This window comes from Alexandromys fortis, unplaced genomic scaffold (assembly GCF_014885135.2).
Source record: "Alexandromys fortis isolate MF-2015 unplaced genomic scaffold, M_Fortis_MF-2015_v1.1 scaffold_17, whole genome shotgun sequence".
In the NCBI taxonomy this organism is placed as follows: domain Eukaryota; kingdom Metazoa; phylum Chordata; class Mammalia; order Rodentia; family Cricetidae; genus Alexandromys; species Alexandromys fortis.
The window spans coordinates 7,380,678-7,395,984 of record NW_026067896.1 but is presented as its reverse complement, the minus strand read 5'-3'; the positions used below and the strand labels follow the sequence as shown (position 1 = coordinate 7,395,984).

General features: G+C 39.4%; 1 protein-coding gene across 2 annotated transcripts in view; it reads left to right on the top strand.

Annotated features, from left to right (window-relative positions):
• Rspo2 (R-spondin 2) overlaps positions 1 to 2,986 on the top strand; it is a 126,818-nt gene extending 123,832 nt beyond the window's left edge. For both annotated transcript variants that reach the window (XM_050162327.1, XM_050162320.1), the window contains exon 6: positions 1,105 to 2,986. In XM_050162327.1, coding sequence (XP_050018284.1) covers positions 1,105 to 1,220 — 116 coding nt within the window. In that variant the 3' untranslated portion in view covers positions 1,221 to 2,986. The remainder of the gene's footprint in view (positions 1 to 1,104) is intronic.
• Positions 2,987 to 15,307: the final 12,321 nt, after the last annotated feature.

Here is a 15,307-nt window from a genome sequence, read left to right as displayed (position 1 = left end):
AATACAGATTGCTTTGGTATCTGATTGCTTAAGCCCACAGAAGTAGAACATGAGTTTTGTATGAAACTAGAAGTATGGCAGGTAGCAGATATTTGGTAATTGGATTTTTTTCTAGAGCAGTCCCTCTGTGATGACTTCCAGTAAAATGTAACATTTATTAAGTTCCCCCTTTTTTTCTAAGTGTGTCACTTTTCTATATGAAAACAATGAACCAAACCCAAGTGCTTCCAGTTTTTTTTTCGTAATCTTGTGTATACATGTATGTAAAGCAATGTTGAGACCTTCTAAAGTATAAAATACAAATCACAGCCAGAAGATGGAAGAAATAAAAGATGGCAGAGGAGAAATTGTATCCAATAGCCTCTGATGGAGAAAAATCTCAAGTATTCAGTTTGTGGTTCATGCTTCCTAGTGGCTAAGGAGAGAAACAGAAAGAACTTGGTGTGGTTTTCTGATAGTAAAACATTTGTTGGAACAAGCAAGCCTTCTTCTCAGTGTTAATGAAAATGACTTGTCTAGGCAAATTGGATAAGAAGTGATGAAACATATAATGAATGATTCCTCAAGAGTTTTTTTTTATTAGAAAATGAAAATAATCAATACAAATAGTTGTTTCATTCATTGGTCTGTAGAGAATCTGGTGGGGGCAGTGTCAAAAATAAGACTCCTGAAGAAGGGAGTTTTGAGACTTCTTGTATATTTACCATAGAGAAAAGCTTATTTTCTTCTCACTGACAGACATGTGGAACAGTTGAAAGAGGCAAAGGTGGCTACTAAAGTTAGCATTGTTAAAAGCAGGAGAATAAAAGCGAAATTTTTGTTGCACAACGATATTTGTAAGACTGATCCGGCCTCTATTTAAATATGCCAGTTCCCTGTAGCAGGAAGATCTGTCTCTGTCCTTGACAGCGTATCCAATTTAGGAAATTATTATGATTTCATCAAAATTAATGTGAACAGGTTTCCCTTTGAGGCCGCCTTTTCCGTGGGTGATGTTTTCCAGATGGGCTTTGGACAATATTCTTAATGTTTTGTATTCTCCTTCTTTGAGAAACGAACTTGTCTGACATCCTCCGTTTCCCCTCTTTCTTTATCCCATCCTAGGGAAGAGAACACCAAAAGCCAAGGAGAAGAGAAACAAGAAGAAAAGGAGGAAGTTGACCGAAAGAGCCCAAGAGCAGCACAGCGTCTTTCTAGCCACAGACAGAGCTAACCAATAAAATACAGGCAATAGCTGGGGAATTTTGAGGGGGATTTTGTTGTTGCTGTTGTTTATATTGCAAAAGTGCACAAAGCTACTCTCCAATCCACACTGGTGGAGAGCGTTCCCGCTGCTCCGACCAGTATCCGTTTTCAGTAACATTGCGAAGGGAAGTGCCCAAGCATGGTCTCTGGGTTATTTATGCTTTGATTTGAATCTGGAGCCTTGTAATAGCAGGAGCTTGTTGACCTCATCAGTGGGAGCTGTTGCATGTACACTCCTGTGATGTGTCTTAAGAATCGGCCCCGGGCACGGTGAACCTGCAGGAGGCATGCAGCTGTAGATCACCACCGGAGAATGCACCTGTGCCTACTTTCCTGTGAGAAAATGCAGAAGCGGGCAAGCGCTGTTCCTCGTGACTCTTGTTTCTCGCATTGAGCATCGTCAAAGACAAGTGGGAGTGGAAATAAGGCGAAGTGTCACCGCTCAAAGTTCCCGTCATTGGTGACTTTAAAATGATCTTGTGATGAGACTGCTTTTAGCTAGGGGTATTCTGTGGAAATTCCTGCTAGATTTCAGCCTCACGCTGACATGTACACATTCTGCTGAGCTATCTGCAAAGCTCCATCCTGTATATTTATGCTTTTTTTTTTTGTGTAACTGGTCATACCTGATGAATAAGATGTCACTTTGTTTCTAATGGTTCCTAACCATGGTCTGGTACATGACTGTTTGAACTGTTCTAGTTTTGAAAATTGACAAATGTTTTGTTGCCATTTGGTTTCTTCTGTTTGTATTATTTTTTGATGGGGGTGGGGTGGGCTTGTTTCTAATTGTAAGTTTAGGATAAGCTAGTTTGTACATAGAGTCAAATGACTGATGTCAGAATTTCAATGCATATAGAACTTCCCCAGTTTGTGTCACACGTGCGCGCGCGCACACACACACACACACACACACACACACACACACACATGAGTAAGCAGCATGTAGCATCTTGCTATCAGAAGCCCAACTCTTTCTGAGTCCAGAAAATGGACTTATGAAACACAGCTGAAAACAAGAAGACTTCTGTGCAGTTACTTGTATTTATTACACAATTCCCAGTTTCATTTATTTTTTTTTTTCAGACTTAAAGTAACTCATGACAATCAATGATAGGTCAGCTGGGAAAATTCTTGGGTCACTGGAGTCACTGGGGAAGCTGCTATCATGAAACCAACCAGAAAGTGAAGGAGAAGATAGCGGGCTTCCCACAACTGAAAGTCACATTGCTCATTTCTCCATGGAACCAGGATGCCTTACACGAGAAGGAAGAACACGATGGAGGCTACCCAGCCAACTCACTCAGTGGTGATGTCAAAAACATCCCTTGTCCCCCTCGGGTCAATCAGTCCTTTGATTTAGGAATTGGCAGGCTCTAAGTGCATTATCTTCTTGGCTGATTCAGGAGAAACTTAGAACAAACGAAGTTGTAGAGTTTTGAGGAAACAGCCAAAGCAAGGTAAAGCCTTTTCCTCACCTTGCCTTGGTAAAACTACCTCTTCAGCATTTTGTTGAGTCAGAAACATCTTTCTGATATGTATAGATATCATAAGCTTCATTATGAAAATATTGATGCAAGATAAGCCATATATGAATGTTGTATTCACCCTTAGGGCTTGCACTTAATCCTAAAGTGTTCCCATCCCTTCATGTCTATTCCCACTATATTCCTATTTACTAAGTGGGGAGGGGGTCTCCTTAATATCATACTTCATTGTTAATAAGTCAATTCTTGTTATGTTTCTGGGCTGTTGTTTTTGTGCATTAAAAACTCAAAAGTTGCTTTTGGACTATTTATTTTTGCTTTAATAGTACAATTACAGGGAGGTGCAATGCTTCACCAACACTACTGCCTGCTTGTGACCCATAAACACATGAGCGAATATATTGATAACAGTGTTTAGGATACTCAGTTCACTAAAAATTATTGCAAAGTAGTAGAAAATGGGATTTTCAGACCTAGAATGCCTACGTTCCAATCTAGCCTAAGTACCCAGAGAGAAATTATTAGCTCTCCCTGGGTTTTTATCTAGGAGGGCATTAAGAGATGTACTAGGCGATTAATGGAATGCATTAAGAGATGCATTACACCCTGGTCCCGTTCTCCCTTCTCCACTCCTCTCCCACCCTCCCACTCTGCCCCCTCCTACTCTCCCCCCATGCTACCAATTTACTAAAGGAGATCTCCTCTACTTCCCCTTCCTGGGGGATCCATGTGTGTCTCTCTTAGGGTTCTTCTTGTTTCCCGTCTTCTCCGAGGTTGTGGATTGTAGGCTAGTTATCCTTTGTTTTATGTCCAATATCCACTTATGTGTGAGTACATACTGTTTAGTATCTTTCTGTGTTTGGGTTACCTCACTCAGGATAGATTTTTCTAGTAGCATCCCTTTGCCTGCAAATTTCAAGATGTCAATAGGTATTGGACAGGTCGAGTTGGGTAAAGGACCGAGAGGGAGAGCAAGGAAAGAGATTCCTTGAAAGAGGGAGCCAATGTGGTATTAGGAAAAAAACAGGCACAGAGGAATACCTTGCTCCACCTACATACAATAGGGAGGGCCTTAGTTGGGCCTGCCTCTAATGATGTGACACACTTTGTTGACTCCCTATAGGAGGCCTCACCTTCTCTGAGGACTGCATGGGGGGGTGGGTTGGGAAGTAGGTGGGCAGAGTGGAATGAAAAGAGGGAGAGGGAGCTGGGATTGTTATGTAAAATAAGATTGTTTTAAAATCTGCAATATAATGCATTATATAGTAAACTCAACTGTGTATCACAAATATTTGAAAAAACATTTCATTATATCCATACTGAACATGTTTACTTTTTATCATTTCCTAAATTTAATATATTTAGCAACATTTAAAGATAACACTTATGCGTATTAGGTATTTTTGATATTTTTAGTGTATGGGCAGTTTGTACACATAGTAAATTATGTGTAAATATAACACAACTTACAATATGAGCATCTTTGGGTTTCGGTGTCTGCAAGAGCCTCTTGGAACTAATGCCATAAGGAAACCAAGACATTTTTGTCCACACTGAGTTAAGAAGTTGATGATACATAGTGTTATCACTATAGTAGATTATTAAGCATAATACCAGTTGTTACCTATTTCTCCCATTGACTAAGATTCTATCAACAAAACAGAACGTAATTTGTTCATTGGTGGAGAATTTTGCCAGCATCCATAGTATTCTAGTTCCCATTTCCAATACTGCACATAAATAGTTGAATAAATATTTATGAAAGTATCAGCCACAATCTATTGAGTCACTCCTAGACGTTGATTAAGTTTTATTCTTATGGGCATTTATTTATACCCACTTATTTCTGAGTTTCCTTGTCAAAGCATATATAAATCTAAAACTGAATTCATTACTATTTTGAACAAAACTCCATATTTCTATGGACTCTAATATCAAGGAAATATTAATTACACACTCCAATGAGTTACCAAGACAAGACAGAGTTGAGCAATAGCACCAAGCCACTGTTATGCTTAGGGTGAAGAGGATTTGAGGGGCTCCTCTGTCTACAGCTATATTCTCAGCTATAGGTTTAAGCTTTAGGGTGATGGGGGCTTGATATCTAGACTTTAAAAATTCCTCCTTTTTTTCAAATCCTCTTTACCCTAAGCATAATAATGGCTTGGTGCTGTTGCTCCACTCTGTCTTGTCTGGGGTACAGAACTTTTTAAGCCGGCCTCCCGTAATGGTAGTATATTTTCATTAGGAACATTTGGCCTCCATTTCTGTCTTAACATGACTAAAAATATGTATGGACTATGTGTCTTTTAAGAGTAAAATCCTGTAGACAATGTTTGCAGTGCCTTTGATTTCTGGGTGACTTAGTAGTATAATTTCCAGACTGAAGTTTGGTAACATTATGAGTCCCTTTGCAGTGGAGATAGCAGACCATGTGTCAATGGCAGGGATGTCAAGGAGAAATCATTATAGGTGTATTTTGGCATGAGACCTAAATGATGAACAGGACTTTTCAAAAGAACAGCCTAAGTAATGGAAGGCACCAGTATAATGGTCCTGAGGAACAAACAAGATGAGGATGGTCGGAGTGAAGAAGAAAGAAAGGATAAAAGTATCGTAGGAGGAAGGTGGAACAAACAGGAAGACAGGAATAGAGAAGACTCATGAAGTCTGGGGAGAATCACTGGATTTTTGTCCTGCTTAAGCAAAAGAGAAGTGTGCTCGGATTTCTGTACACAGTTCTCCAAGTCTTCTGTGTGAAAGGTCGATTTTTAGAGGGAAGGCATGGAGACAAATTAGTAGGTCACTGCATTAACCTGATGAGAATTTATACATGATTGGTGAGTTGATAGTATCAGTAAAAGAGGAGGAGGGATTGCGTCTAGGGGCTACAGGAGTTGGATAGGAGGGAAAGGAAGACATGGAGACATGATGTTGTGTAGGTCTCTTGTTCCGAATAACAATATTTATGGGACAGAACTGGCAATAAATGAGTCTTACTTTTCATTTTCTGAACTTGCAATGGTATTAGGTAGCTAAGTGGACACAGCAAGCAGGCAGCTGGTTATAAATATAGACATGGGGGCAAGGTCAAGGCCAGAATATAATTTGGGTACATACTGGGATGTAGCTTGTTCTTTGACTTATAGACCTTCGTGTCTATGAAAGAATACAGATAGGAGAACAATGGCTTCAAGGTATTTAAACCTTCAATCTCAACCAGAGGGTGGGATGAAAATAAACAAGAAAAGGTATCCTGAGAGGAACACCAGGAACAGTTACTAAGCATGATCAAGAAGAATCATACTGGGCATTGTAACCCACATCTATATAATCCTAGCATTCACAAGCTTAGGAGACTGAGATTGGCCAAGATTTCAAGGCTAGCCTTAGATGTTTGAGGCCTGCCCCAGCTATAGAAGACCTATCTTTATAACATGATGGAGTTCAAGGCTTTATGTGGCTACATTCTCTCGTGATTTATAGTAAAAATATTTGGAGAAATAGGGATCATTAGAAAAATGTAATAATGTAATAATTGAAGGTTTGTGTCTTCTCAATTTTATTTCGGAACTGTATACTCCAAGAGTGAAATTTACCAATAGCTTACAATCCCTTGAAAATGGTTTTGATATAGGGAAAACATAAAGTATGTCAATGCTTAAAACACTTGGAAACTACTCTTCCCATAAATGTGATAATGATACCTAATTTCAGGTTAACATATCATCTACCAATTTCATCCACATTTATGATGAAATAATTATCTCAATGGCTCTACAAAGGTTTTTCTTTTATTGCTTTCAAAATCAATAAAATTTATCAAGTGAGCTACAGAACAAGCATTCTGTGAATTATAGGTCCTTGAGTTTGTAATTTTCAGCAATGAGGATTTCTCAAACTTGTAATTATTGAGTTACTTTGGTAGCAGCTCTCTGATGTGAGCGCATACATGTCTGAACAGAATTAGGTAGTGCACATGCACACAATCATAGTGTTTAACTAAAAACATGATCATGGTAAAAGTACTTCTTTTTTTCCATGGTTTTCTGTGTAAAATAGAACAAATGAAAGCTTTAATTACTTGCATTTCAATTTTAAATTAAATAAATATGTTGTTATTGTTTCCCCATCACACATGCCTCTCCTGGCTATATTCTCTCTTGTATGTGATATCTGGATGGCATCTGTGGTAAAACCTAGGAGAACTGGTTCCCTCTTCTCTTATCAATGACTATTTCCCAACCCTGTTGCAGGTAGATGGTCCTTTTGTCTGATTTTAACCCATGGGGTTTCAGGTGAATTGTGTGCATCCACATGAGAGCTAGTATGGAATAGCAGGCTGGTGCACCTTCTGCATGATATTTGCTCCTTGGGCACAAACACAGGTCCATGGGGTAAAATAAGTCTTTTTAAGTTACTGTATGGAAGAGAATTGGCTCAAATAGTTGCCCAAGATAACACAAATAAAATATCAATATTTGCTTTATTGAACTTTCATGGCTCTACATTGTTCCTTACCTTGAGTCAACACCTTCATCACGGACATCAGAATGGTGAGAACTATATTCTTGTTCTCAAATCCTTCTAGTCTTGAATCTTCTTTCATGACAATCTAAGAAATCAACCTATGGATGTTCACAGGGATCCAGAGAGCTATGACCCTTTTAAGGGAGTATGCAGCCCTGACTTATTAATACCTTCCTCTAAATTGCTGCAGCAAATATAAGTGGAAGCAATATTTTTAAATAAAATGTTTCAGCTTTTCTTCAACAACTAAGCAATTATTTTGTTTATTCCAACAACTGAGCTGTAGCCCCTTGAAATGAGAGCCCTTGCATCTAGTGTGTAGTAGCTGTCCTGCAAATGTTTTGATTAACTTAGCAAGATTAGTTGTTTGTTTGATAATGGTTCAGTATTTCCTTGCAGCTTACAATCTTGAGAAGAAAGCTTTTTAAAATTACATTTATTTGTGTGTGTGTGTGTGTGTGTGTGTGTGGTGTGTTAAGGAACACTTGTGGAGGTCATAGGACAACTTATAGTAGTCAGTTATCTCCGTCAAACATGTGGATCTCAGGAATCAAATTCAGATCATCAGGCTGGGGGCAAGCACTTTTACCCACTGAGCCATTTTGCCAGCCCAAGAAGAACATTTTATGAGTGACAGGAACACTATTGCATTTTTTTTTTTTGCTATTTGAGACAAGGTTTCTCAATGTAGCCATAGATATCCTGGAACTTGCTTTGTAGATCTGGTTGGCCTTGAATTTACAAAGCTCTGCTTGCTGCGGCCTCCTAGGTGCTGGTATTAAGGTTATGCACAGTACCCAGGTTACATTTCTTTAAAAGATGAGATTGTTACACTATGAATTATATTCATGTACATGATTATAATTATCCTGCTATGACTTTGCCCCATGTTAAAAAGGGCAGGAAGGGGAGCCAGGGGTGTTGTGTTAATTGCCTTTGTAACGATTTATCAAATGATAAATTCTATGTGGTGCACAAACTGACACACGGTCAAAGTTTAACCAAAGTAAAACATCTGTTTTAAGTGACCCCTAATTTTGTGATGAGCTGAGTGACTTGAGAGGGACTGCTGTAGGTTTTATTACCACGTGGAGATGCGTTACACTTGCCCATCTTCATTCACAAGTCGCACACAGTGATGTATGGTAGCATTAAGATCCATCATCCCCACACCCATAGGGAAGGCACGGCTCTTGTGTGTGTTTTCAGCCTTGTTCTTATCTCTTCCTGACTCTCTGCTCCTTCAGTGCTGCCTACCTATGCCTGTCTCTGACAACATAAATGATTTTATCTTGGACTTGTTGGCAGATCCCCTGGAAGTCCTTTGTGTTCTACATTAGTAGACTCGTACTGAGCAATCGTGAGCACTGGGCAGATGGAAAAAGGAAGCACCAGGCTTCAGCTCCAAGCAAACCCCCTTTATGAGCCTGTGCTGGGGTGCACGTTAATAACGCCAACGCTCAGGTTGCCGAATTTGTGTCCACCCTCTTGATCTGATAATACAGGGCAGGAGGATGAATTGGTAATGACCCAGGCTCAAAACAGATGGTGACTCCCTGTGTCTATGTTGTTGAAAAGCTACAAAGGGGAGACATTAAGTATGTGTCTTTAAATTTAAATTAGCGCATTTCAAAAACACAGGCTGTTGAGCTTTGAAAACAGGGTAGCTGAATTTGTTTCATCTTATAGGTTTGAACTTTTGTGAGCTTGGGGAAGAGCAACAGACAAAATGGATGGTATGTTCGTTACCCTTTCGTTAGTTCCTTCGGATCAGTGGCACACCACTATAATTAGGAGCTTGTGTGCAGTTCTTTGTCATTAAATTTGCTACACCCTAATTATGGATGTTTAGAACATTCAAAAGACCACCATCTAAAAATTGGCATCCATTATTAAATATATTTCCTCAGGTCAGATGAATTTTCTTTTGCTCCATAATGCTGATTGAGTTCTGTGCTAAGTGATTCGTCTTAAAGCATTTTGTTAATAATTTACCCAGACAATATTTTATCAAAATGTGCTAAATTGCATAATATCCTCCTGACTGAATGTGTTCTTGGGATGTGAGGAGGTATTCAAGTTTGAACTTTTCCAGGGATGACTATTCCTTTGATCTGCATTCAGAGACAAATAAAACCGCTGCTGAAAGTCAATCCAAACATATCTTAGAATGATTTGGGGATACATTACCACAAACTCACCCTATGATTCTGTGAAAGTCTGGGATGATTTAATGTAAAAGTACATAAAAATGGGTAGAGCTGAAGACTGGGTACAATTTACGAGTCATTCCAGAATTTGGTATACCGGACTCCCTCAATAGAGTAACAGGAAAATGGGACTCAGGCAAAAGCAGGATAAGAGAGGCTCTCTTAATCAACACCGTGTATCATACCTGAGCTAAGTCTAGAGAAACCATCCATGTTCTTCCTTGGAAATTGAAGTGGTCCAAATTCAAATCTGCTTCAGCTGATCTTGGATGTACTTTGAGTTTTTCCCAGAGTACCAGGATTTCTCACTGGGGCCTATCCCATACTACTCTGTGGACAGATCCATAAGTCTAGGTTTAGTTTTCTTCCTAGGATTCATATCATCACTCTCATTTCTTATGAGTTTCAAAACTAAACAGAAGGGAATGCTTCTATTATCTTTCTCTATCCTTTGACATGAAAATGTGGTTCTATTTAATCACCTCGAATGCATTGATAATAGCATGAAATAATATGCAGTATCAAGCCATGTGACCTGCTTTAAGGGAGATGACTGGATTTCAAACATTCTTCATTATTTTCTAAATGTGTTGCCTTTGGATGATGCTCCAGGTCTTGTACTGAGCATTGGGAGGGGACACAGGATATAATACTTTGCTCAAGCTTTCAGGATCATTGGGTAATTCATTGATTTACCCAAAAGAGCTGAAGAGACACATAGGGCTCTTGGAGCACAATGTGGTAAAATTACAGCTATGAAACTATACTTCAATAACATGCAGAAAGATTGTACTAGCATTTCTGATGAGGCCAGTCTTCATTAAAATCTACCATTCTAATGTCGTCCCTGCGGCGAGGATGTATGACCTTCCTCTACTTAAAGATGGTTGCATGTGAAACTCTAGACTGACTAGATGGTCTTTCCCCATTACACTGGTCCCTAAGTAATATCGTTTCTGAGACTGGCACAGAGAAACAGGTGCCATGTTTAACATCATAACATCAAAGATGTTCATAATTCCTCCTAGAGATTTCAGATATAACCGAAGATCCTTCATGGTCTTAAATATGATCCTCAATAGAGATAAAATTTAAGCTCATATCTTTAATCAAGTTAGGTTATACAAACTGACATTTAGATACTATTTTATGTTAATACTCCCATGTTATTGCAGGATTATTCACACCAGCCAAGACATGCACATCCTAATTGTCCATTGCCTGAAGAACGGGCAAACAAAAATGTTTACATATACACAGCGAAATACTAATCAAACATTAAAAAGAAAAAAAAAACAAAATCCAGTCATCTGTGACAGACAACACATATGGATGTAGCAGTCATTGTGTTAAGTAAAATACAGCAGGCACCAAGGGACAAATACTGCAGCTTTCTCGTGTGTGGAAACTAAGAAGGGAGAGAACGGAGGTGGGTGTGAGGAGCTAGACGAGGGGATGTGAGCACAGCAAGCTCTAGAGTCACAGAGTACAATGCAGTCACCACAACAAGAGTTCAATGTGAGTTTCAAAATAACTGCAAGGCAGGACTGGGAAAGTTCCTAAATATTAATAAATGGAATAGCAACTGGTTAAGGTTGTGAGTGCCAGTTATTCTGATTTAGTCATGCATGGTACGTGGGAACTGTTAAAATATCACACTGTACCCTAAGAATAATGTATAATTATTATTTTTTATATTTTTTTAGGTTTATTTATTATATATACAACATTCCATCCATGTATGCTGCAGACCAGAAGAGGGCACCAGGTCTCATTATAGATGGCTGTGAGCCACCATGTGGTTTACTAGGAATTGAACTCAGGACCTCTGGAAGAGCAGTCAGTGTTCTTAACCTCTGAGCCATCTCTCCCGGCCATAATGTATAATTGTATGGAGCTAATATGCAAAAATATTGGGCTTTTGTTGTAGGAAGGCTGCTTGGGCTGCTTGTTTGTTTCCTGGCCACCCAAACTTCTAAAATAATTACACAGAAACTGTATTAATTAAATCACTGCTTGGCCCATTAGCCATAGCTTCTTATTGGCTGACCCTTACATATTAGTTTAACCATTTCTATCAATCTGGGCATTGCCAAGTGGCTGTGGCTTACCAGGTAAAGTTCCGGCATCTTTCTGTGGCGGGGCTCCATGGCTTCTCACTGACTCTGCCTTCTTTCTCCCGGCATTCAGTTTAATTTTCCCTGCCTAGTTAAGTTCTGCCTTGCTATAGGCCAAAACAGTTTCCTTATTTATTAACAAATAAAAGCAACACATAGACAGAAGGATCTCCCACACCAGGCTGTTTTACATAAAAAAAAGCAAAAGATGTTCCATAATCTCTTCTTCCAAAAGAACAACTGCCCTTTAACATTTCTGGAATATTTCTACATTTAAACATAATTGTACATTAACAAGAACAGAACCACAGACTGTGGATGCATCTCAAGGGTAAAGCCCTTGTCTATCTTTAAAAAGGTCTTGCGTCCAATTTTTACCTCCACACTTATAAAAATAAATTAGTTATGCTAATTTAAATATGGTTTATAGTTATAATGCACAACTGTTTAAAATTTATCACAGAATTCATTTGTATTGTTAACAGAATACAGGGACTTATTATTTTAAAACAAATCATTTATTGCATGCTTAAACTGATTCCAGTGTTATCAATCCATGCACGGAACTGGAGTTAGAAGTTTAGGTTCTGCCCTCAAGTGATTCCTTCCTCCCTCCCATTCTCCATGCCTTTTTCCTTTTTTTCTTTCTTCCTTTTTGTCCCTTCTCTTAATTCCTTAAAGCTTTAAAAAATCTTGATTATGCATATGCTTATGCTAGTATGTATGTGCTTATGAATGCAGGTGTCCTTGGTAGCCAGAAGTGGGTGTCAGATCCTGTAGCACTGGAGTTGCAGGTGCTTGTGAGCCACTCCGAGTGTGTGCTGGGAACAGAACTCAGCTCCTCTGCATGGGCTGTGCACACTCTTAACTAGGGATCCATCTCTTTAACTCTCAAATGGCCATTTTCCAGAAAAGACCAAAGACTTGTATATGAGATCTGTTACATAACTCTTGGAGCCTCTGATAAACAGAAATTGCAGAGAAAGACGGATTTAAAAATTAGGAATTTTAAGAAAACTCCAGTGTGGCATTAAAACCAGTATCAGTCATGAAAACTGTGCCATCCCATGGCCCCATTCCCATTAAGTCAGCCCTAGATAGAAGAGTAATTTTAAATCAGACCTGGATGGTGAGTGCCTTAGGCGAACAGGGTTTTATGCTGTCCCAGGAACACAAGGGACTTGTGCTTCCATCTGGACAGTCTGTGTGGCTTTAGCAAACAGTATGGAGAAACCAAGAGAGACCTGACTGCTGTTAGCAAAACGTGACAGCCCATGAATCACACCTGGGAAAAAAAGGAAAGAGAAGAAAAAAAGAAAAAAGAAAACCACAACAAGCAAATAAAAAAAAATACTTATGTTGAATCACATAGAACATGTTGTTTCTAAAACAGAATCCAACATTTTTATACATGAAGAATTATGGAGCCGACATAGTGTTCAGCACCAAATGTTTGTGATTTTGTTCTCTAACTGTGGGAGCCAAAGAAACTCATACTATGCTCTTTTTTGTGTGTTCTAACCCAGTCAAGACAATATAATTCTAAGAAAGCAAATGAAACTTATTCCAGGACACGACATCAATCGGTTTTTTTTTTTTTCTTACTTTCTTTTTATTTTTTCAATAAGAGTGAACAGACCAACAGGCCTGCTGGCTTTTCTTATTTGGAGTAACTTCAATGTCTAAAAGTTGCTAAGTAACACTTTTAATAATAAGAGATTTCAAGGCCAGGAGATTAATGATCCATGATCCCATTTAAGAGAAATATGAGTGCATCGTGAGGCGAGAGGGCTGAACACAGTCATGGGAACTTGGGGTAATGCGTTCATAGCTTCATTTTCTCTGCTCTTCATAGTGGGTCTGGCTGGCATGGTGCTTCTTTATTAGACCATTTGTGGAGATGGTCCCCTCATCTCAAATTCACCAATAAGGACATGAGAAAAGTGCAGAGTAACCTCTGCACATCAATTATTATTTTGAAAGTTAGTTCTAGGTCTGATAGAAACATATGTCTAAAGCCAACTGTGACTTACAGCTCGTGGGCTCTTTCACCAAAGCCAGCCTTCTATTCCTATTCCCTTAGTCTCTCCTTCCACGGAAAGCACTGACTCCTTCTCCCTTGGACATGAACAACTTGGTCCTCCCCATGAAACCTGAGCCCTGAGCTCAGCCACCAGCACATGAAGAGGATGCAACCTGGGCGAGAACAACTTCTGAAGGTCTCCTGAAGCCAAACTTGGCTATAACCCTGTATGTCTGGAGTGGAGACTTCAAAGGAGCAAACAGCTTCTGTGGCTTAGTGTCCATGAGAGCTTTAAGGGTAAGTAAAACCCTTGACTGGAGTTTAAAAAAAAATTGGCACTGGCTCATTCTGCTGAAAGCACAAAGCGTTTTAAGGGGAACATATCACCCTTTAAAATAAATGACTAATATCTGTACAAAAGAAGTGAGTCATTCATCCGAGAAGCATCTTCGGGGCAACATAGAGTCCAATATTGCCAGGTCACTGAAGCCCACATCCCCCTCTCTTCCCCATGGCCTCTGATTGCCAATCATAGGAAGAGCTGGAAGAGCTGGGAATATTTTAGGGACTCAGAAAGGGACCCAAGGGTTGTTCATTTTGACCCAAATAGGAAAGTTTGGGTTTCCAGAACTAGCTTTTTTCTTCCTTTGCCTCTTTCCCTTCCTTCTTCTTTTCCTCCTCCTCCTTCTTCTCCTTTTTCTTCCACAAAAGAAATATAAATCACTTAAAACTGGTGCTCTGGTGTTTCATAATCTCTGTGGTAAACTCAGAGAGTTCTTACTAGATAGAGAAGTTTCAATATCCGGAGGAGGAAACAATGGGTTGCTGCATGGATGGTTATAATTTGTCCCACTCTGAACCCCAGGTTCCTCATACGCAGGACAGTTTGACAGCCTCTTGGGAGTATTGGAAAAGTCGGTGAGCAAAAAAAGATACTTCTTATGTAGCAAAGAGAAATTAATGAACAGACAGAGGCAAATGATGCTGAATAAATACAGCACGTTAACTGTGTCAAAGATCTTTAGAGCTCTGGCCAGCCTCACTCATGGCTGACCAGGCCTCATGGTGAATACTTGCCGAGCAAGTGATGACTTCCCTTCTTTTTAAACAGTGCCTGATACATTACCCTACTCTTGTAGGTCTGTATTGTAACGTTCATTTATAAAATGGAAATTTTATTCATTTGCTCACCAACCATTCTATTACCAAATATACTCCTGAGGAATTCATATCCCAAGGCAATGGCTTCCAGGACAGCCATACTCAGAAGCCACGCTAGCTTGCACCCTCCTGGGAAACACTTCCTAGTATCAGTTGTATTTCTGATCTGCAGGCATTAGTTTTCATTGTGTCTCCACTCAGAACCTCTAGATTGGTTCTCATCTCTTTAGCACTTTAAAAAATATCTTAAGATCCTAGATTTTAATGTCTCCTGTGCATAGCCAGCATAAGAAAGAAGAAGGAGGAGGAGGAGGGGAGGAGGAGGAGGAGGAAGAGGAGAAGGGGAAGGAGAAAATAAGAAAATGAAGGAGAGAAAGGAGGAAGAGGAGGAGGAGGAGGAAGAAGAACAAGAACAACAAGAAGAACAAGAACAAGAAGAAGAACAAGAAGAACAAGAAGAGAAGGAGGAGGAAGAAGAGGAAGAGGAGGAAGAAGAACTATTATATAGCATTCAGCTTTCAAACTCAAGGGGAT